Source organism: Thermobia domestica, chromosome 5 (genome assembly GCF_964235325.1).
Source record: "Thermobia domestica chromosome 5, izTheDome1.hap1.1, whole genome shotgun sequence".
NCBI lineage: Eukaryota > Metazoa > Arthropoda > Insecta > Zygentoma > Lepismatidae > Thermobia > Thermobia domestica.
Window position 1 is genome coordinate 231,032,587 of NC_137458.1, and position 22,859 is coordinate 231,055,445.

Consider the following 22,859-nt stretch of genomic DNA (forward strand, 5'->3'; position numbering starts at 1 on the left):
TATGTACCAAGGCTCTTGCATACGGTATTGCTACTGTCTGTTACTATTGGCCCTAGACTTTCATTTTTGTCTAATGATGCTTGCCATGGCAAAAGTATGAGACTTGTCAAGGCCACAGACGATTCTATCAGCTCAGCAAATATATTGCATATTGAACATATCCCATTGTTATTTAAATGTAGTCTGTGTCTAGTGAAATTCTCTCTTTCCATAAAGTCCGAATCAACGTGGATAATGACCCTTGCATATTTTCGAAATTTTGCTGTTTGTTTTAAATGCACATCAACACAGGAGTTACCGTCTATGTGGAATACCTGCTACAATTACGTTGGCGTTATGTAACATATTTATTTAGACACTTGTACAGATTTACCACACTTCTGTTTCTCTCACCACAAGCAACATCATTCACCTCACCAATGATTATTAGTGTGTCTTTCATACTGATATCCTTGCATTGTGAACCACAGTCTCTCATTATTTCACTAATGATGGCACCCGGGTTCCTGATACATGACACTTCATAATTTTGAGTAATATGTCTTTTAAGAGAACCACTGTGTTTGTGGTCTGGCTGCCCCTAGAATTAATATTTTCTTATTTCCATTTGGTTTCCTGTTCTTCTGTCTAGCGTAACGTATTTCGTCATGCATTGTTTTCATGGGTATGTTTACCTTTTCTTGTTTGCCTTGTACACCTTTTACTTTTAGGTTTTGATTTGTCGCTTCAATGTCCAGTAGTTCATACCTTTTTTCACGGGAACCGAGTATTTAGTTTCCAATACTTGCTTTGTTTTGACCTTACTATTTTTCAACCTTTTAGATTTATTTTCACCACTGCTATCATTTCCTACCTGGTGCTTAACTTCTCGAGTAGCATCTTGCACTGCAAAATTAACCTGTTCACTTATTTGTTTTCATGAGATCGTAGTTCAAAGTTTTCGGCTTTCAAATACTCCACTTCACTTTTTAAGGCAATCTCTCTCTCTCTCTCTCTCTCTCTCTCTCTCTCTCTATATATATATATATATATATATATATATATATATATATATATATATATATATATATATATATATATAGAGAGAGAGAGAGAGAGAGAGAGAGAGAGAGAGAGAATGCAAAGGTGTTTGTTCAAAAGGCTTTGGGTAAATTTAGTTCTTTTCTGCAGTTTTCTTCTTATTATTATTTTGCAACATTTTGTTTTGATGGTCGTTGATTGCTGTCTATGTGCATAGACCTTGATCTCCTATTGCTTAGGTGGATCAAAATAATCAGTTGATTGCAGCTTTGCTTAGCCTAACGTTTCATGATATATAAATATTTATTCATTTTCTAGAATACCATGTCTAGCTAATGGGTACCGTATCCTTAACGTGACTACCTATAAGATTTATGTTATCATTTTTCTAACCAATGCTTCTCTATTTGATTTCTCAATTCTACATTCTTTCAAATCTTATAAGAATACTAATTGAAGTGAATTTTCATTTCGCAAATACCTACTGGAGAATGTTAACACATATCATTATTTCATACTAACAAAAATATTCACTGCATGACTGTACATATAATACATACAAGTAATGCTTGGTCATAATACGCTTTGGACATTTTTAAATAACACGACATAAAAAGAAATAAAATCATAGCTTCAATGCCGGCGTTACTTTCTTAACAAACATTACATACTTAATATTATAAAGAGTATCTGGAGTTTTTAGCAGTTACAACTGGTTAGTTTCTTTCCATGAACACATTTTAAGCTACATCTTTTAGAAGCAATTTACTAGAAGATTTCTTTAAGTCAAAAAAACAATGTAGAAGTTTTTCAAGATTATTCAGAATCGCTCGAGAGCTAAAAAGTACTTTTAAAACGGAATATATTGTTTAGTTAGTCCAATGTCCAAAAGAGAATACTAATTTCGAGGTGATGAAAGCAAAGTTAACGTCTTTCCAAATATCAGTTATTCTGGCACTAGTGTTCACGCAGCAACGTCTTGCATTTCTATTTAAGAATGAAAGTTTGTCTTTCAACACCAGTAAGTAAAATAGGTTGGTCCTACCTTTCGCTGCCAGTGCTCTTCTCACCACACACCTTCTTACACACACAGAGAGAGAGAGAGATCTTCACGGTTCCTGGGTTGTTGACCCTTTGACGACACTTTCGGATACTGGATTGCCGCTAAGGAGAATTGCTGGGAGTTCATTTGTATCTGCATAAGGCGACAAACCATAGAACTTTCTTCCTCACTGTCAAGATCCACTTGGCACCTTCTTTCCTCGCTATACGTAGTCAAACTATAGCACTCCTTGTCACTACACATCACTAACACCATTTTTTGTTTGTTATAGCGGGTGTGTGAGTGTTTCAGAAAGTGTTTCTCAAAAGTGTCTATTAATTTAAGTTTCATACTTCAGCCATGAAGTTGTCACTGTTTCATTATTGTGATCACTAAGTCTCGATATGATGTAACGAGAGAATCAAATAAGTTTAGTTTTTCTTAACTCCAAATTGTAATATGTAATGTATACACGACTCCAAAAGTGCATTATTACATGGAATTCTCCTTTTCCTGCAATAGCAGACAACCCAAAAAGCTCGCGGTTGAGTTGGTTGCGAATTAGAAAGGCGTTGGACCAAACCTCAATTTTGTAACAAGTATATCAGTGTGGCAAACTGCAAATAAGAGAATAAAACAAATTGTTAAAAAAGACAATTCTATTATTGTGACGAGTTGGATAACATCAAAAGTTACAAAATGAGCTTACCTAAGCAGTTCAAACAAGATGAATGGCAAGAAACAGATATCAGAGGAAAGCATTTCTCTTCTCCCCCCAAAAAAAAACTCATAAAAGGAAAAAGTTACATAATGTAAAGGTTTAATATAAAAGCCCCACCCAAAATTTTGAAAATTGACACCCGAAGGGCAAGGACAACTGAACCGAAGTGAATGAAATTGTGCACAAATATTGCAGACGTAACATTAGGGATTACGGGTTTCGCATTTCCCTGGAAAAAAGGTTGGATGGGGCACAAATCCCTCCAAACATTTGATCAGGAAACATCAAACGTGCTAATAACAATATGTCAGATATATGTAAAGGACATGTAAAATTGTAACGAAACTTTTGTGTATGTATAATAAGCAACAAATAAATCAATACGGGTTTTTAATTTCTGCGGAGAAATGGTTTTAGGAGGAAAAGTCCCCACCAAAAATGTTGAAACTTGACGTCCGAATGGCAGAAAGAAGTCAACCGAAGTGAATGAAATTCTGCACAGATATTGTAGACGTAAACTGAGAGAATAGGGGTTTCTTATCTTCCTGAAAAAAAAAAAAAAGAAAGAAAACCATTTAAGTGGGACCCAGACCTATCCAAAACTTTCATCGCGAAATATCAAAAGTGCTAATAACAGTATGTCAGAAGTGCTTGAAGGACATGAAAAATTGGAACGACACATTGTGTAGGACAATACGCAAAAAATGACGAATACGTTTTTTTATTTTCTTTAGGGGGCAAAAGCTCCCAACCAAATTTAGAAATATGAGGCCCAAAAGCAAGAAGAAGAGCATCGAATTGAATTACATTGTGCACATATATTGTAGACGTAAAATGAGATAATTGCGTTTCGTATTTTACTGGCAAAAAGTGGTTGACTGAGGCACGGACCTTCTAAACTTTTGATTACGAAATATCAAAAGTGCAAATAAGCATACGTCAGAAGTTCCTAAAGAATATGGAGAATTGCAACGAAACTTCGTATAGGGACAACTTGCAAAACAATAAATGAAAGGTGTTTTAATTTTTGCTGAAGAACAGTGCTGGGGCCTAGGCCCCATCCGAATAAAATAGTAAATATTACTGTAATACTACAGAAAGAAGTGGACCGAAGCAAATCAAATTGTGCGTAGGTTTTATATAGAATATATGCAAAACAAGATTTTATGTTTCTCAAGTGTCCTTATCCGTTTTGCTTCAAAATTTGCGAGATCAATTCACTTCGGTCGAATTCTTCTTGCCTTTCGGGGTCAAATTCGAAAATTTTGGACGGGCTCTATTGGCGCCAAAAGACGTTTTATCTCGAAAATAAAAAAAAACGTATTTGTTTATTTTTTGCCTATTGTTCATACACAAAATTTCGTTGCAATTCTTCATGTCCTTTAGACACATCTGACATACTGTCGCTATCACTTTTGATATTTCGTGATCAAAGGTTTGGAAGGGTACGTGCCCCACCCAACCCTTTTTTCCAAGAAAATACGAAACCCTATTCCCTCATTTTAGGTCTACAATATGGGTGCACAATTTCATTCACTTCAGTTAATTTCGTTTTGTCTTTCGGGTCTCAAATTTCAAAATTTTGGGTGGGAGCTTTTACCTTGTAAAACCGTTTCTCCGCAGAAAATAAAAACCCGTATTCATTTATTTTTTGTGTATTGTCCATACAAAGCGTTTCCTTGCAATTCATCATGTCCTTTACTCACATCTGACATACTGTTGCTAGCACTTGCTATTTCGTGATCAAAGGTTTGGAGGGATTCATGAGCCACCCAACACTTTTCTCCAGGAAAATACGAAACCCGTACTCCCTCATTTTATGTCTACAATATATGTGTACAATTTCATTCGCTTTGGTTCACTTCTATTTGCCTTTCGGACGTTAAATTTCAAAATTTTAGGTGAGCGCCTTCTCTCGCTAAAAGAGTTTTTCCGCAGGAAATAAAAAACCCATATTCGTTTTTTAATTGCGTATTTTCCTTACACAAGTTTCTTTGCAATTCTTCATATCCTTTACACCCATCTGACATATTGTTACCAGCACTTTCGATATTTCGTGGTCAAGTGTTTGCAGGGGTCCGTGCTCAACCCAACAGTTTTTCCCAAGAAAATATGAAACCGTATTCACTTATTTTATGTCTACAGTATCTGTGCACAATTTCACTCACTTAGGTTCACTTCTTCTTGCCTTTCGAACGTCAACTTTCAAAATTTTGGGTGGGGCTTTTGCCCCCTAAAACTGATTTTCCGCAGAACCTAAATCCCGTATTCGTTATTTTTTGTGTATTGTCCATACAGAACGTTATGTTGCAATTCTTCATGTCCTTTACACACATCTGACACACTGTTAACAGCACTTTTCTATTTCGTGATCAAAGGTTTGGAGGGGTCCGTGCCCCACCGAACCCTTTTTGCAGGAAAATACAAAACCCATATTCCCTCCTTTTATGTCTACAATATCTGTGCACTATTTCATTCATTTCGGTTCACTTCTTTTAGCCTTTCTTTCGTCAACTTTCAAATTTTGGGTGGTGCTTTTATATTAAGCGTTTACATTATGCAACTTTTTAAATGAGATTCTTTTTTGGGGGAAGGAGAGAAATGCTTTTCTATGATATCTGTTTCTTGCCATTCATCTTGTTTGAACTGCTTAAGCAAGATCATTTTGTAACTTTTGATGTTATCCAACTCGTCACTATAATAAAATTGTCATTCTTAACAATTTGTTTTATTCTCTTATTTGCAGTTTGCCACACTGATATATTTGTTACAAAATTGAGGTTTGGTCCAACGCCTTTCTAATTCGCAATCAACTGAACCGCCGAGCTTTTAGGGTTGCCTGTTATTGCAGGAACAGGAGAATTACAGGTGGTAATGCACTTTCGGAGTCGTGTATACTAGAATATGTAAATAACTTGATTATTGTTACAGGTTTGTGGCTTGCTAAAGAAAGTGATGCGTAAGTATCGTCTACGTCAGTCTGTGTTGTGGAATTTGGACATCGCGGCTGTGTTAACATTGTTACGATCAACTTAAGTTTGTGTATAATTCTATGTGGTGTTGTATTAAGTGAAAATCGAAATGTTGTGTTCTACTCCATTGATGAGTTCAGACTGTCTTGAGGTCTTTTAGTTACAAATTTTTCTGGTGGTTTGGATCCGCCTATAACATATTTTCTGAATTTTTCTTCTTTCTAATTCTTTCAGTGAGTTTGGCTTGTGTTTTGGATTTTAATTAAGGTATACGCCCTTAACGGTGCTGGAGCCTCTGTTTTCCGAAAAACGTGATTCTTTACGCATTTCACAATATGTTTCTAAAATTTTCTGGAATTTAGAATCGGCGACGTTCTGTCCTTGTGTGGCTTTGTTAAAGTCTCGGAGATGTGTAACAAGTTTCTATCATGTTGGTTTGGAGACGCACGGTCTGAAGTGTGCTCTTCACAAATTTTCAGGAATTATCTTCCATTCAATTTGGGTAGGTTCGCTGTTTCCTTGCTCTTTTACAAGATGATGATAAAACTTTTTCGAGCTCCTTGTCCCTTTCTTCACTGGGTCGACGTTCTCTGTGTGCGTCTGTGTGTTCGGATGAGAAACCACGGCGGACATTATTGTTAACGCTTTCCATTGAAACTGTAGCCCAGGTAAAAAAATGAAAGGAAATGAAAAGGCGCCTTGTTCTTGCACTAGGAGGAAAATGAAAGAAAATTGTGATCCTGTTTACTTTGAGTCTTTTTTTAAACACATACACACAAAATTTTAAATGATGTTCACTTCTAATAAGATGTATATGAAATTAAAATAAAATAACAATGGACATAGATAGCAATTGTTACAATATGTGGGTACTTATAAGTAAAGAGTGAAGGATGAATCTCTAATGTGATATTTGAGAAATGTTTATGTAAAATAGCATACTTAAGCAAAAGTAATACACTAAGTTATACATAACAAGATGTTAGTACAGTAACGTTTCTTTGGAAGCAATGGACAGATGGAACAGCGTCTCGTTCAGCAGCGAGGCTATATTAGATGGGAACCTACAACTTAATGTTGATGCAAGCCATATGACCTCCCATGAAAATCGAACCTGAGTGTCTCACGTCAAATGCTCGTATGCTATCCACATAGCCACAAGGGGACTCAAGAAAAGAAATCTAAGCATCTACCAGACCGAAGATTGACAGGTATACCAGCTTTAAGATAGGACAAACAGCGTTATTTACAGTGTAGGAGTACGTAGGAATATGGTAGTATGTATGAAATTTTCTGCTTTTATGATACAATGGTGTCTGCTGAACATTGCAGAGGTGACACTCATGTTTGTGGGTTCAGTTCCATTAATTCAAAACCACAAATGCTGTAGACAAAAATGGGCGTATGGACGCTGTCACTGATTACTTGAGTGGAAGATGGTCGTGTTTACGGAAAAGTCATGCTTCAACACGTTCTGTGGTATCAGAATTCCCTTTAGGCGCTTTCGTCGGAATCACAATCTGACATAATGCTTTCTCGAACGTCATACATACCGAATGGCACGTGAGATAGCATGGATCACCATTGGGAACAATGTCAGATTTCGACTACAATAGATAGAGGGTAACAATCACCAGATATACTACATTAGGAGTGTTCTACCTGTAAGGTCATTTCTTTCCATCAGACAACTCTATATGCCGTGTTTTAGCAGGTAATGTCTGAGTGCATGCATATTTAAATATCCAAATCCTGATCGAGGAACTAGAATTATAATTGCTTCGATTTTATTTGCGATCACCTGACATGTTGTCTTTTGAACATGTGTGCAATATGGTTTGCAAGTACCTTTTTGGTCATGATCCTGTACAACACAGTGACAAAGTTTTCTGAACTCGCATACAGACAATTCCACAAGGACCCATATGAACATGTTCGATTAGATGCCACAGAGTATAGAGAGTCCAATTAAAGTATTTAAAGTATAGATAGTATCACATAAATATCAAAGTTCAAGATGTTATAAAGGTCTAAAATTGTGAACTTGATTTTTATTTTGTAGATGGATGGCGGAGGTCCAGTTACTACTGATGTATTGAAGTCTCCACTCACATTTGAACAAATAGGTGAGACTAATATTTGTTTTATGTATAAAACGTACATGAAACCATAACGAGATCAACTTTGCAGACAGATGAAAACAGTATTTCCTGTACTACACTGTGACATTACTACCCTGCTACTGATTGATTTTCTGGCTCAGAGCCTCAGTCTCTATTAACAATAGATATCAATACAGAATGACCAGTTTTGTTTGGCATTACACCTATACACCATATACCTTCATCTTTTCATTAAGACTGTAACATAAATAATTTTGAATTTTACGTCCCACGATTATGCCGGTTAGGCTAAAGGAGACGGTGATTATGAGTAATGAATGAAATGGTGGAATGAAGAAAGTGGGAGGAAACGGGAGAACCCCGAGAAAACCCACGCACACGGTGTTTGTCCACCACAAAGTTCACTTCGCGGGAGCAAGGTTTGAACCCGAGACTCCTAGCACCAGAGGTGAACGCTCTACCACTGAGCCACCGCGGCCCCTGTAACATAAATAAATAATAGCATAGAACTACGTACAGTTTCGCGTTTAAAAATCTGTATATACGTCTCTCGGTGAGGAAAAAAATGGATGTGGTCTTGTTGCTGTATTTGGAAATTTCTAATACTTTTTCTTGAAATAGGCCCTAATTGGCTACAAAATAATGAGATTTGTTTGATTGAATTATACCTAAGGTCAAGAATATAGGAACTTTTAAAGAGAGAGAGGTCTTTTGAACATGAATAAACCGCGAACTCTTAACAGTAACATTTCACTCTCCGGAAATTTGAAAAATACTACATGCCAGGAAGCCACTCCAGTTCCCTCTGTTACTTTCTTAAATTATTAATCGGTACAAGATGTTTTCCGAAAATGACTTCCGGCGTAGCTAGAATGTTTATTCATTTTGGCGAAATCTGACTTCCGATTATACTGTTTTCTTTCATATCCTAGCTTCTTGGGAAAGGTATAATATAGCCCTTTATCTTTCGAGGATAAACCAGTACTGGACTTAGTGGTTATTAGATTGTGTGGGTAATAAGTTTCCCTTTATATGTGAATTATAATGTGTTACTTCAAAAGAGTTTATTCTATACATAAAGCTACTATATATATGTAATATCTCAATTCCTTCCATGTTCCTATTGGCAATTCCTGGAACTAAAATGATTGGTTAATATAGGCCTATTTCTGCAACTGAGCCTCCGTTGGAAGTAAGAATGAAATCCGGCACTTCGAATTGTGTTAAATCGGTCAAGTGGAATTATATTGAATCGACGATGTTAAAATCTGTTTACCTGTACGTTGATAGTATAAATAGTGAAACATACTTTTAGTGGTGTTAGTTAAAATATCAATCCACTTCAATTTCCATACCAAGTTGAATTTCCAAAAGTCGTAGTTAATTAGTTTAATTGACTGGTTGATCTTATGCATTTCGTTTCTAGAATTTCAACATACCTAATCTTGCTCAGAAGGTTAATTGTTTCCTGAAATTCTTAATATTAGTGTTCAATGTCATGTTTGAGCTGTTATTTTTTTAATTTTGAAGAATATGTATAAAGTTACAATTTGTAAAGAAATTTCTTCAAATATAGCCAGTTATCAAATTTCGATATAATTCATAGTGCTTAAAAATACATATAATTTCACACCAGACGTGAGCGCTCTGCCACTAAGTTGTCGTGTTCTCTTCCACTACCACTTCGGCAGGTTTAATTTTGAGTCCGATAGATCTTTCTTTCAGTTAAATGCCTAATGGTTATGTCCTGAGGTAAAGGAATATAATTGTGGTTATAATGAATGGAATGGTGAGATGAAGAAAGTGGGTGGACCCAAAAACCCATAGATAATGTGTTTGTCAACCACAAAGCGCATAAGGAAAAAAAAATGTAATATACTAATTGTGTACACGTGTAAGAACTATTGGTTACGATTTACATTTATTTTTGTTTCTATCTACACCGGGACCATTGTGGAAATCTCTGTTGTCGTTGCCTACACGGCAAACTAGAAACATTGTTTAGGTTTTCGTATCTTTGATATTATTCGAGCTTAAACTTTTCTTTAGAAATATGAATTAAACTAGAAATATACGAAAATTTTAATATAGATTTGTGTATATCAACTGAATACGACTATAAAAGCATACAGATTAAAAACGAATTTACTTAATAATATCTTTCTTTTGGTTTCAGGTGTAGCTTCATTTGGAGTTGGATGTGCAGATAGAAGCTACCCTTTCGTTTATGTAAATGTGTCTTATCACTTAGATTGGATTCTTAATAATACAAAGGATGCTAAATACTGTCTATATTAGCTATGTTTATTCGATATGTCTTTATAACAATCCAAAGAGTATACTGTATTCAGAGTATTCAAAGTTTATATGAAATACATTAATTCTTTATTTTTTTCAGTTTGTAAAACAGTATTAGGAAATAAAATTGGTATTCAAAATAGATATAGATATAGATCAACCATCATAGTTTGAGTTTGAAGAGGTGAGTTCGCTATGATCGTGGTGATATGTTTAAAATGTGAATCATATATAATAGAAGTTGACAAGAAAACTTGAGAGCAGTTACATCGGTTTTGAGGGAAGTTACATCGGTACATATTAAAATTTTGTCTCTAGAAGTACAAAAGGAATTAAACTTGCATAATGTAATTTTGTACACATAAAAAAGAACCAATTATTCATCATGTTGATCTGCATTTATTCTGGTTTCTTGCTATACCGTACCAATGACTGAGAAAATACCACATGTTGCTTTAGACAGTACAATAAATATACACGCACAGAAACTTTTCAATACGTATTTTTATAAATTTACTTATAATTTACTTCATATAAACAAGAAACTCTGGAACTTGACAAAGAAAAATAAGATTGAACATTCATTACTATCACTATTAAATATATTAACTAATGTTCTATCTGCTACTTTAAATACTAGGTAAATCTAGGTAATTCTAAATGCTTTTCAGATAGTAATGATATCCCACAAAAAAAAAAAAAAAAAAACATAAATGCAAAAAAAAGAGCCACGTTCACATACATTTATCATTTTGTTCGACCTATAAAGGAGAAGAGATCTGAAGCGGTATCAAGTTCTATTGATATTCGAAAATCGGAATATAACATTTGCAACTTTAGTTCTGAGAATAAATTGTAGACAAAAGCCTCTCGATGCAATACCGCATAAAACTTGTCTTCAGAACTAAGGTTGCAAATTTAATTTTCTGACTATCGGATTTCCATAGAACTTGGTATCGTTTCAGGAGACTTGAACAGAAGTTTTCAAATTGTCAAAGATAGTATAAAGAATGGTTTGAGGTAAAGTGAATTTTAAATTGTATTGTAAATATCAAAAAACAATATGAAACGACTTCAAGTTCCATGAAAACCCGAAAACTGGAAAAAATAAATTTGTAACTTAATGCTGAAAACATATTCCACAGAGTATATCGTCTCGATAGTTCTTTTTCCTGTCAAGTACTCAGCACTAAAGTTACAAAATTTGATATTCTAATTTCCGAATTTCAATAGAACTCATATACCTTCAGCCCTTTATTCTTTTTCTGGACCAACAAAATCATAAATTTACGAGCATTTGGTTGTATTTTTCACAGTTATGTTTTTCGTGGGATTCAAAATAACTTGACCTACTTCCTTACGAGTAATGCAACGAATTTATGTTTATTATGGAAGATATTCAAATGAAACAACTATTGATTTCTTGGTAAGCACACACCTAAATACTAATTTTCAAGTCACTCATTTGATCAGGTTGGACCTAGTATCAAAAATAAAATAAATAAATTCTTATACAAACTACTATAATGTAAAGATACACATGCAACCCATCTTAAAGGTAATGATAGAACTAAACTATTTCAAGTAGTAAGTGCATCACTTTTAGAAGTGCTACGTCACGTTCAGCAGTATGTATATATTACCATTAGAAAAAGAATAAAAGATGAAAGTTCTTTCTTAACAGTATATATTTTTGCACACCCTGTAGAGCACTTAAATTAATAATGCGTCTGTTTCAGCAAGATAAGAAATATTAACCGACTCAATTTTTAGTGCTATATTTTTCCCGATTTCTCGAAAAGTGTGTATGAAAACTTATTTTTATCATGACATTTTCCTCCAGCTCGGTGAGATATATCAATTTATATATCTCTCTCCTCTCATTCACATTATAATCATACAAAAATTAAAGATTAAGGGTTAATCATAATTTTAGGAAACATCTCATTAATCATATTATGTACTGTCGTATTGATACTATCGTAATGTAAAACTTGTTAAAGAAAATACTCAGTATAAGTGTAATCATAATAGAAGTAGTCGTTATCATACACTGTCACTTTTGGGTTTACGGAAATTTGTCTTTTTCGAAATCTACGCCTCAGTTACTACATTCACTCATATCGTTTTTAGTGTCGTCCAAGAGACGAGATGAGACGGGAAATATTTTCAAGTTTCGTCTCGTGGATTTTGTAGAAATTTCGTACGTATTCTCCAGTAGCTTTCCTCCTTTCTCTTACAAATTTTCTCCTCTCGGTTGGTAAATTCATGCACTTACGCTTTTAAAGTATCTTGGTAAAATATTGCGCTTTTTAGTATGAAATTTAAATATTATATTGGAATAAATTAAATACTTAGCATTAGTTGAAAACGATATACATCCCTTGGTTTAATATCAATGTCCACATCCAAACAAACATAAATATCGTTCTCAATAGTAAACCACTAGTAAATAATTTATAAACTGCTAATTTTTGTCGTATATACACATTAAGAGGAGAGATACTAACTGCTTACCTCTTACAGGTATAAACAATGAGATATAAATAATAGCATACAATTAATCAAATACTAGGCAAAAGCGTGTTCTTAAAAGAATTAAATGTAGAAAATAAGCTGACTTCCTCCTTACCTCATAACTAATTTCCTTCTTAAGACAAGAACTTAATTTCACTTAAAACTAACGAAGATATTTAACTTTAGTACCTGCAAAAACATATAAAATCTTACTACAGAAGAAAAGTATAAACGAGAAACCGTAAGTAATGATATACAAAGCTTTATTAGAGAGAATTTAAGTTTATGGGATAAATAAAACTTCATAGCTAGGAATCAAGCTTTTTTAAAAAAATATTTGGAGCACAACATAGACTGTACATAAATTTATTGTTATATAGCCAGTATACGTATCGGAATACATGTTCATCACTATATATAAAACCACATGAGCTTATATAAATTAAAGGGGTACTTCCAGTTGACGTGGAAAATTGCAATTTGACTTATTGTAGCTGCCTGGGACTAACCCCACAGGAAAATTGCCAAAACTGAATATTTTTAATTTTTAGGGAGTCTCAAGGGGAGATGAAGAAATTTCCCATGTTATTTAAATGAGCCTTTTTTGGACCTATAATCTCATATTTTAGGTACACTCATGTCCAAAACGATTGTCTCATATTTATAACTGTCTTCTTGTAAGAATATATTTTAATAATGATTTTGCAGGGTATATTTAATATTGATACTATGTGTATAGTCGTGAAATGTATATTTGTGGTAAATTTCATAGGAAAAGAAATATAAATACGAAAATTATAATGAGTAAAACAAAGTGTTGCTAGAGAACAAGAAAGTTTTATTTTCGTTTTATTGTTCTTATTTATTCCTCTTTTGACATGAAATTTGCCACATACATATCTTTGCCAATTATACACATTCTAACATTATAAGAAATACAGAACGAATTCGTTATCAAATTATATTCCTACAACAACATATTTATAGACATGCGACAATAATTTTGGACATGCGTGTACTTGGAATTGAAAAAAAAACTTGAAATTCGGTATGCTTATAAGTTTTCGATATCGTTAACTAAGTAAATCGCTAAAAATAAAAATTTCCAACTGTTGAGTAGTTTTGTCGGGACCTGAAAAATCTTTCCCATGTTATTTATAGCGAACATCTCTACACCTCAAAACGTTTAGGCACTTCCGGCAGGAGGCGAAACCCCCAGCTGTGCCAAATTCAGGAAACGTAATTAAAGAGCAAATGCACCAAATTCACTCTTGATGCAAAGCCTGATACGTAAAAGATGCAAGGCTGTAGGCCGAGCAAAGTCGGAGGCCAAAGGCTAGACTTGTATATAAAACAGAATGTTCTCTCATGTTGAAAGTGATGTAACTAAGATTGAATAGAGTTTCATAAACAACATATGAAGAGACATATACATACATATTTCAAATTGAACATGGGTGTCACCACAAATGGTAACACGAAAAGGATTAATGTATTATATTTTATATAGGTAAACTTTCTGTATCTTGTGCAGACATGTGTTGTATAAATAATGTAAATCAAACCAATAAAATACATTATGTAATATTACAAGGATCTAACTTCGGGCCTTTATTTTTTATGTAATCCACATTGGTACTGTCTATACAAATAGTGATTACATATTCAGCATGATGCACTATATATTAAAATTATATTAAATTATTAAAATGATAGAGCGCAGTTATAATATATTAAATGCAAGATTTTAATTTAAGCTTTATATATAATTGGGACATATTTATTGAGTAATATTATTGCATTATATTTACAATCAGATTTAAAATTTATCGGTTTTCTATTCTTAAACATGTAGCTCTAAAGAGTATTTGAAATCTGAGACTTAAGTGTAAGTAGTATTGTCCAAAGAGATGAAGATTATTGTTTCTTGTATCGTCTCGAATTTAAAATTACAATTACCATCTCTTGGTCAACACTAATATATATTTTAGCACAATAAGATTTATGTTTTTATCGTTGGTCATACAGCATTTTCACATTATACGCAAATACCATTGTAGAATTTTAGAATATTTTCGCCAAACTTCTGAAATATTTTATCGAAATAATTATGAGATTTTAACAAAGTTTATTTGCGAAATTTGAAGAATATTATATAGGATATAAATTGAGGAGCGTTTTTTTTTCAAAACTCTATAGAGCACAAAATATCATTTTTACAGGAATTGCATTTTTGGTATTATTGTACATAACCTTTCATTTAAAAAACGTAATTGTAGGTAATACTAGTTATTATCCTGGGACAAGTACAAACAACGTGAATCTCCAAGAGAATACATATATTTGTCATAGAACTGGCTACTTAAAAAATGCAGGGTTTTTTCAAAACTCAATAGAGTACATGGACAGGCATCAAAGGAATATGACTGAACCGGAATTTGCTGCTAGTATTATTGTTTTTATACTGTTATACTGTTATATTACTATTGTGATTTTAGTTTAATATCGTTATGATATATTCTTTATTTAGGTTTTATTAATATTTTGTTTTGTTGAATTAGTTTTGTGTACACTGTAATCGATTACTTCTACACTGTTACACGATTGAAAAAATAATACACATTATGGAAAATTTTAAAAAGTAACACCAGAAGGTAATAAAATAAAGTATTTATAATAGTAACTAATGATGCATACCTTTGTGTTGTAGTTAACAGTCCCTGAGAACATCTTCATAAAATCCACTTGCTTCTTCCGGCATTTCGAAAAGTGTAAGAGTTTCTTCACGTCCTTCTTCTTCTCATTGGATACCATGTTCATCTTCTGTAGGCATGAGGATCTCAGCATTTCTTTGTGGCATGTTTTAATTCCAGATTACAAAATAGAAACCTCCACAGGTATACCAATTCAAGTGTACTGCACACTTACAGTAACAGTACATAAGTCTGTAGGATATGACATGTTGCATCCCTATGTGAAATGGCAACTTTGCTTTCAGAATCTTCTGAGGTCTGCTTCAGTGTTTCCATTGGTCAGTTCCTGTTAAGAACTTTGACAACTCCACGGGATTACAGGATTCGGTAGTATTCAAGAATGTGCTCTATCGAGTTTTGAGAAGTCAACTCCCTGACTACTTAAAAAATGTGCATGAGCTCTATCGACTTCTGGCAAAACGCTCATGATTCACTATGCTATACACACAACACATATCGAGATTTGCCAATTCTGATTCACAGTACGCTTTTTAGCATAAAAAGCATACCTATATCATATATATATATCTATGTTTCTCAAAATTTGTGCTCTATGGAGTTTTGAAAAAAACGCTCCTCAATTAGTTATGGGATCATCTGCTAGATACTGAGTATGTAATATTTTCCCAGTAATATTTTGAGGATTTTTTTCTTGTTTAACCTATCTATTAACATTATTTCCATGATCAGAGTGAATCCTCCTCTGTTAAACTTCCGAAATCTGCCATGTCTTACAGCAAAAATAATTTTGCATCTTATCACTTATTTTTATAACCAAATCTTGATTTATAAAGTTATTCAAACAGTCTGAGCCATAGTTTGTATTAGTAACAGTTAGAAAGTAGTCATTTTGCCATACGGGACGTTTCATTCTCAAGTTTTAGGGTCAATTCCCACATTGTACGAGTAATATTTGTCAATTTACATTTATGTTTTAAATTTTCGATCTGTCCATATACTTATTCTATTTCTATAGTAGTACTAGATGGACGTTAACCTTCATATCAGTTGTACATTCTGATGCTGTGCACATTATTACAAATTATTAATTATTTCCAATGGCTCTTCATATCTGATACAGTAATGCACTGTTTCAAAAACATGTCATCTTTTTCCTTTTAACATCTCAAGCGAATGCATGTAATTATTTGGAAACATTTACTGTCACTTGAATGAAAATGGTTCCCTTCTTACATCAAAACAGCTTTAGGTGCCAATCAGGGTCGGATCCAGGATTTTCTGAGAGGCGTGCACCATAACTACCAAAACAATCAGTCTCACTGAAGCTCTTGAAAGTGACAGGTGCTAATATTCTTTACACCTGACATCGCTGACGTAGAAGGAACCCATAAAAGAGGGTCGCAAGTGATTACAGAAAAAATATTTTCTCTCTCCTCCTGGCTTCTGTTTTTTTTCATCAAGGTTTTGCTTGCTGAAGCCTTTTCTTCAACCTTCAGAGAATCGACTTAAACTATTGCTTTTGCAAAACTCCTGTTTCTTTTAAGCTCCAAACAGAAAGTTTCGGAAAGTGTTGCTATTTTCACGGCTAGCTTTACATTTTAGATAGTGTATATTTACAACGAAGGGGGAGGAGCATGTGCACCGGTGCACCCCCTAAATCTGACTACTGCCAATAGATTTCTTAACATCTCCTAAAGATTGCAGTGTTGTTTTGCTTTCTAGTGAGTATAGTAGCATATAACCTTTCCCTCTACGAATTGTTTCTAAACGAATTTTATAATCGGCCAAAAATGTATACACTTTAAAATGTAAGTAACTTCTCCTGAAACAAAGAGATCAGTTTATCAGAGATTGAGCATTTATTTAATTACACACCACTCTTCTTTATAGAGGCCTACATTGTTACCCAAGTCAGTTTTACTTAATAACGTAATTAAGGTTCATTCGTATTAAAATGTGCACCAATAGAAAATGGTTAATAGTTTCTAACATGCTATTAGATGAGAAATTCTACATGGAGACATTATGGGGTGGTAAATTTATTCAAAGCTAAAAAGAAAGAATGCTATATATCACAGCTGAATATTACATGTGTAATTTCACGACTGAAAATAATATATGTACTTAACAGATAAATGTAGCATATGTCGTATTTTACCGCCTAAAATACTATGTGTATTTTAAATGTTATATATTAGAGGTAAAAATATCATAGTTTTTCACAGTTCAAAATAACACTAGAATTTCACAATTTAAAATGGCATATGTCTTTTTTTTTAAGCTGAAAATAGCATTCGTATTTCACTTTAAAACAGTGTTTGTAGTATTTCACAGCTTAAGATAGTGTAGGTCATATTTCACAGTTTCAAATAGTATATGTTGTACTTCAAACTTAAAGCAGAGTATATATTTCACACTTCGAAATAACATATATATCTCTTATTTTATAACTTAAAATAGCATATGTCGTATTTCATAGTCGAAGTAACAAATGCATTTCACAGTTTAGAAAGCTTATCTAAAAAATTTAGAAGACTGCTACAATACTTCTTATGGTTCTAGAGTGATGATCTCTAAATTAAGTATTGTTATTCATTTTACATTCATTATTATTATTAAGTATTCTGCCTTTTGGCAGGTCTTGGAACTAATAAGGATATATTTTTTTAAATTTTAGATTTTGCCCTGGAAATGTTTCTTCCACTTTGTTAAAGGAAAATAAAATTAATCAAATTTTACTAAGGGTAACTAAAATACAGCTAAAGAAGTAGAGAAAATTTTGACATTATAAGTATGTACTTTAATTAAAGGAACCATTCCTGCATGAATATTATTAATATACCATTTAATATTTGCATCTAATTTCAAAGGCAGGTTGGATTACACATAACCCATGTTCACACTACGTTTGCTAACACAATGTAGAATTTACTTACATAAATTCCTTCTACTTTATGACTTTTATCATCTGACGCTTTAACATACCAGCATAAAATAATGCATGATAATTCATGTAATTACTCGGATTAAATGCTATAAAATGCTCTATTACGATAGTGGAGATCAAACGCGGTATTAAGTAACGAGTCAAAGCATTTACTAAAAAACACCTTAATTTCCCAAATTCTTTTACAAATAGATGTCCTTTTAAAGAACAAATATGCTCATAAATCATGGTGAATTCTTTTCAATTGTGAAGTAAGTTTTATGACAGTTATTAGTTTCTTTTTCCTAAGAAAGAGAAAAGATAAAGTTGACCGAATCATATACACCACCTTCCCGCCGGCAAATATCTATGGTAGTTCGGCATGCTTCTCTGTTGATTTTCGAAACATTTATTTTAATCCGCTAAATCCAAAACAGTTATCGCGATTTTAATCAATGTCACAATTCTATCATATTACCTGGGGAAACCAAATCACAGAGCGTCATAACCACCACAACTGTATTTACTTCAAATGTTAATGATTAATGGTAAACAATTAGTATTTTCCAACAACAATTCTTACAGTTATTACTTTTAAACAACATGTAACTAAAGTTTCTCTAAGGTTACGAACCTAGTCCTGATGTTGAGATATACTGCGTATACCTATTGAAAAGTGTTTAGCAAAGCAAAAAGCAGACTACAAAGATCTTGACATTCGAATTGGCTATCAAAAACTCCATAAAATACATTGTTGAAGCTATAATTGTTCATTCTGAAAGTCCACATCAAGCAGAACAATTACTGACTGACGTCGCAGCAATAGTAACCTGATTATAAACCTTCCAATGGAGCACTTTCCTGTACTTTTCACGGATTTTGCTTTTTATCATGGCAAAATACAACTGACTTCACAGTACATGCCTAGCTGGTATTAAGATACTAGTTGACTGTTTTTTTATTGTGCGTCTACTAAGCTGAATACAAAATATAACGTGTATGTGTAGATGCGGCGATGTCCAGACAATTGAGGATTGTATTTGCTACCGCGAATGTGATTCTTTACCTCTTCTTTTATCATTGCTCGGAGGCGTCTAAGGTAAGTGTTGTTTTCACAAAACTTTGAGTTTCATACAAATGTGTTTCAGTGATTTCACAATAAAGCTGTGTGACCAAGTAGGATAAATAATTGGAGCAAATTTATTTAATCATAGCTGGAAAAATACGTACTAAGTTAATGAAAGAAAAAAGAATTGTATTTTCTCATATGGAGAAAGTTCTGACAGACAGTACTATAATCTAGGAAAATTGAGTAACCTGGTAACGTTTGTGTAATTGTGGTGAAATATTTATGATACTATTTTTACACTAATTTTCAAAATGGTATCTAAATAGTATATTTATCAATACTTTACTCGTTTCAGCTAATAAAAATCGTTAGTCTATTTTCATAATCTATTCCAAATAAAGCAACAGTATAAAGTGAAAAATATAAATAATCAAAAATTACATAAATAATAAATAATTAAATTCACAAAACATTTGAAAATAACTTTTTTAAACAAACCCAAAAACTGTTAACTGTTTTAAGTACAGTTGTCAGTTTTCAACTTTCTTTCTAGTTTAATTTTATAATTAAGGCTTTTCATTTTTCCTGAGAAAGGAGTACAAAATAAAGGTGTAAAAGTAAAAGAAGCTAGTTTCATGTATACAGTACTACTCACCTTTAATAATTGCCATATTATAACATGTTTCATAAATAACATGTATGAAGCTACATATTACGTAATTGGACATAATTTTTATCTAATTTTCTTTCAGTTTCTTATCTTCTTTATTACATTTTTATCGTGTGAAAATAGAAAAGTTATCTTTTAGAAAAAATCGTAAAGCATCTAAATATTATTACCATGTAAATACTAGCGAAATGCATAAATTTAAAAATACATTACCTCATATATTCTTCATTTGTTTATGTAACACTATGGGGAAATCATAGTTAAGATAGCGTTTATTTATTTATAATGTAATATAATATGGTGTTCATCATAACTTTTAAATTTCAAGGAACATGAGAGTTTTATAACATTAATATGTAGGTTGTTCTTTAAAGTATTAATCAGAAGATTCTTTTGTAATTGTTACCTAGATAATGTAATATTTTAACCTCATATAATAAATATGAAGCTCAGATTATATACAGAGAAATTACCTTAAACTACATATGTCTTAAATAAACAATACATTAGTCGCAAGGGAAAGGAACATTTAAGAGTAATAAAAGCCAGGGATTGAACTTTTACGAGTCCTCATTTATAACTGGAGGTGTAGAAGGTAAAAAATATAGTAATATACTTAAACGTAATATACAGAGTGTTGCAAAAGTAGGTATAAAGTCCCATACTGATCAACTCATTGCTTTTTATATTATTTCTTATTGTTATCCATTAGGTAGACAATTTCTTTATTATTTTTTCTTAATGTCTTTTTACTTATATCTTAAGCTCGGAATAGCCGAAGCAAATAAATCTATAAGTTAGAATGTTATACTTGATCAATGCAGGAGTGTATACCTACTTTTGGGCCACCCTGTATACAAACATATTTTGTGAACGTATAACACTTAAATATAACTTGCTTTAATGTGTCTACATCGCCGACATGTAGTACATCGCCGACACTTCGCCCAATAACTCTTGAACGGAAGCGAATTTTGTTTCTTGCAATTGGTAGTTAGAATAATTATCCTGAATGAGTTCGGTAATGGAGTCAACTCTTTAGTATCTTAATGTATAACCGCGACTTTAATGGTGGCTCCAATAGCTTACGTAACTGAAATTTTAAATTCTGTTTCATGTAATAGATAGTTAGAGTGATTATCTCCAGCGATATTTGTTATATACTTAGTCCGTTAACATTTTAACAGATAGCAGTGATTTTTAACAACTACTATCTATAGCTCATATACTATACATGTAAGCAAATTTTTGAATACTAGTTTTCCAATAGCTAATTAGATCAATTACCTTAGACAATTTCGTTACTGGACTTAATCCGTTAACATCTTACCGGGTAACGGCGAATTAAGCGGCGAGAAACTGTATCCCATACATGTAAGCAGATTTATGAACTACATCTTTGTAATGTGTAGCTAAAACGGTTATCTCATTCAACTTTCTGATGGAGAATCCGTTAGGATCTTCACTGGTAACGACAAATTTAACGGTGTCTATGTATATCACATATCCCATAAGGAAATAATTGAATTTTGGTATATAGCTAAAGCGATTGTCTCAGCCGAATTCGTTAAAGAGTGAGTTTTTAACGTTTTGACGGCTGATGGTGACTTTCTATATTCCATATCCCGTACATGTAGCCTAAGAGAATTTTTCATTGTTTTCAACAGACAACTAGTACAATAGTTTCAGTACAGTTTTTTAATGGAGTCAATCCGCTAGAATCTTAACGGTCAATGGTGTCACCAATGCTGACTCGAAGCGTGAAAACAAGATTCTGATTTCTTTTTAGCAATATATATAGTAGTGGTGGGCCCAGTAACCGGTTTTTCGATTTTTAGAAAAACCGAAACCGGTTTTTGAAAATTTTCAAGAAACCAGTTTCGGTTTTCTTGAAAACCGGGTCGGTTTCCACCCAAACCGGTTATCGGTTTTCTCCAAAACTGGTTATCGATTTTTCACCCGATTCGGTTTCGGTTTCTTGAAAACCGGTTCCGGGTTTTTTTTACAAAACTTTTTGACCAGAATGGTATTTCGTTCTCCGGGAACCGAATCCGACACAGAAATAGTGTTATGTTTTTTCCAAAAGTTTTCACCGAAATCAGTTTCGGTGGAAACCGAACCGGTTTTGGAGAAAACTGAAATGTTGTTTTTTTGGGTTTCGGTTTTTTAGAAACCGGTTTCCGGTTTTCATAAAAAATGGTTTTGAATATATAGCTGGAACGATTATTTCAACCGAGTTCCTTACTTAAGCTAGTCCATTACGTCTTAAAAGTTTATTTTTTCTATCCCATTGGCTATCTACAGGCTATGCGTAATCTTCTTTACTGTCTTTACAGGAGTGTACGGTATCTATTTTCAACTCTTCTTCCTTCGCTTGTTCGTTTCATCTATATGAAATTAAAAGTCGCTCTAATAAGGATAGTTGTTGGCATTTCACTTATAAATTCCAAGAATAGATATCTTCTCGAAACAAAAATTTATATCTGAAACCAATGCCGTAGCTCTTGCTTCAGCAATTAGTTTTCTAAACCCTGTTGCTGTAAGTAGTATCCAATAAATATTTCCCAGTGCAGCGTTTTAAGGGGATGAACGATGGAAAATATTTGGAAACTATACATTTATTTCCAACAATAACGGAGAAATATATACAAAGTTGAAGAATATTGCTAATATCCCTTGTTGAAAATAAAGTAAATGCAATGTACATATGAGTTCTTAATTGTTATTAAAGTTTTGAAACCGTAACTTGAATAATTTCATTACATACCATATGTTACATGTAATATA

At 33.0% G+C, this 22,859-nt stretch overlaps 2 protein-coding genes across 3 annotated transcripts in view; both read left to right on the plus strand.

The window, feature by feature from the left end:
* Positions 1 to 10,176, plus strand: part of LOC145685429 (CLIP domain-containing serine protease B10-like) — a 64,107-nt gene extending 53,931 nt beyond the window's left edge. Inside the window, exons 6-7 of the mRNA XM_081757823.1 lie at positions 7,818 to 7,881; positions 10,055 to 10,176. Coding sequence (XP_081613949.1) covers positions 7,818 to 7,881; positions 10,055 to 10,176 — 186 coding nt within the window. The remainder of the gene's footprint in view (positions 1 to 7,817; positions 7,882 to 10,054) is intronic.
* An 8,833-nt stretch (positions 10,177 to 19,009) lies between these two features.
* The window catches only part of LOC145684790 (serine protease 44-like), a 111,832-nt gene continuing 107,982 nt past the window's right edge, over positions 19,010 to 22,859 (plus strand). For both annotated transcript variants that reach the window (XM_081757160.1, XM_081757161.1), the window contains exon 1: positions 19,010 to 19,432. In XM_081757160.1, coding sequence (XP_081613286.1) covers positions 19,349 to 19,432 — 84 coding nt within the window. In that variant the 5' untranslated portion in view covers positions 19,010 to 19,348. The remainder of the gene's footprint in view (positions 19,433 to 22,859) is intronic.